This window comes from Sinocyclocheilus rhinocerous, unplaced genomic scaffold (assembly GCF_001515625.1).
Source record: "Sinocyclocheilus rhinocerous isolate Xijiao unplaced genomic scaffold, SAMN03320098_v1.1 scaffold600, whole genome shotgun sequence".
NCBI lineage: Eukaryota > Metazoa > Chordata > Actinopteri > Cypriniformes > Cyprinidae > Sinocyclocheilus > Sinocyclocheilus rhinocerous.
Genome location: NW_015653464.1, coordinates 578,379 through 580,003, shown reverse-complemented (window position 1 = coordinate 580,003; position 1,625 = coordinate 578,379). Strand labels below are relative to the sequence as shown.

General features: G+C 40.9%; 1 protein-coding gene across 1 annotated transcript in view; it reads left to right on the top strand.

Moving 5' to 3' along the window:
- The first annotated feature begins 724 nt into the window (after positions 1 to 724).
- Positions 725 to 1,625, top strand: part of LOC107715898 (collagen alpha-2(IV) chain-like) — a 33,614-nt gene continuing 32,713 nt past the window's right edge. Inside the window, exons 1-2 of the mRNA XM_016522153.1 lie at positions 725 to 736; positions 1,184 to 1,264. Of these exons, the coding sequence (XP_016377639.1) occupies positions 725 to 736; positions 1,184 to 1,264 (93 nt within the window). The remainder of the gene's footprint in view (positions 737 to 1,183; positions 1,265 to 1,625) is intronic.

Genomic DNA, 1,625 nt, shown 5'->3' with positions numbered 1-1,625 from the left:
TTACTGATATGATCTGGTGAAAATAATAATATGGCCTGCGAGAAAATAAATAAAAAGAGTGGGGCTGCTATGAGTGCAGGCAGCCTATAGGAACAGCATAGTTCAACTCAGTGGCATGACAACACCGGCACTCGCGGCCCAAAAAACAGACCGGCCCACCGGGAATCCTCCCGGTGCTCCCAATTAGCCAATCCGGGCCTGATATATATATATATATATATAGACTTGATTATGGTGAGATCACTGTCTCTGTGTGGAGTACTGGCTGTTGTCAGACTCCTTGTGCATATAAAAATCTCACTGGATTATTACAATTAATGGCAGAATAAATGTTTGGAAATGTGAACTGATATTTCCTACTGACACACTACAGCAAAAAATAGAAATGACTGATTTAAAACTTTTTTTAATAATAGTGGCCTAAATCTTTTGCACAACTATTTACACAGTACATATTTAACACATCACATACATCTCGTATTGCATCTCTTGCATGTTCTTCAGTGACACTTCTGTTTAGATTTTAGTTAAAAAATATTGTATATATATTTAAATATTGACAGGGTCTGGTATTGGGTTAAGGAATAAAACCTATACATAAGTATCAAAAATAAAGGATGAGGGCATGGTAAAAGCTTTAATGTGATTTATACATAACAGAAGGAAAATCTGTTAGTTTTAATAAAAACAAACCATCAACCACTTATTTTCTTCCAAAATAAAAATGGAAGATACTGTATGTGGTTGATGGTTTTTGTATGTGATTGTATATAGTTGAGTTGGTTTTAGTAAGACTTATAAAACCTTAAAAACCTTATAAATTCTCATGAATATTTTTTGAAAATGATCTTCTATCTGTCCTGCATAAAAAAAAGAAAACAAAAAATGAAGGGTGGTTTGTTGAGTGGCGTGGTTTGACCATGAGTCATGAGAGTGTCTGGAACATGATGGGGATTCACATCAAGCTGCCACATTAGAAAAACCGACAGCACTGTGAGAGCCTCTAGCCCTACATCACAACTTTCAGCATTCTTGTCTGTTATGTACAATGCTGAATATGCTATAAATCAAATGCACTTTGTCATTTCACATGGCACAACATCTGTTGGCAACGAATAAGCACATAACCCAACAATCTCAAACTGTGCCATCTTACCATTGTCTTTTTATCTCTCTTTCTCAGGGAGTGAAGAAGAGCGGTGGATCATGTGGGGGGAGAGACTGCAGCGGAGGGTGTCAGTGTTTTCCTGAAAAGGGTGCGAGGGTAAGTTTCATCCTAGCCCATCTCAGCATCTTTATCCCTCCTGTGCTACTGTGAGGAATGGGAATCAGTCTCTCGAGACTGATCTCTGGTGCAGTGAGAGCAGCTAGCCCGGTGCCCTGTAGCTGCGGGACGGCAGGGGGCAACCGCATCGGCTGCTCTGGAGACTTCCGCGGAGGCGGTGAGCCAAGGCTTGGAATCAGGAGAGATTCCTTTAAGAGAATACGGCCAAGAGCCTAGGTTGTCATCATACCAGACTTGGCCTGTCACACAGGGGCTACCGCACTTCTTGTGCTGAACGACCTGTCTCAACAGACCTCTAGTAGCAACACCCTGTCAAAGTAGGCATCCAGAGGATACCTAG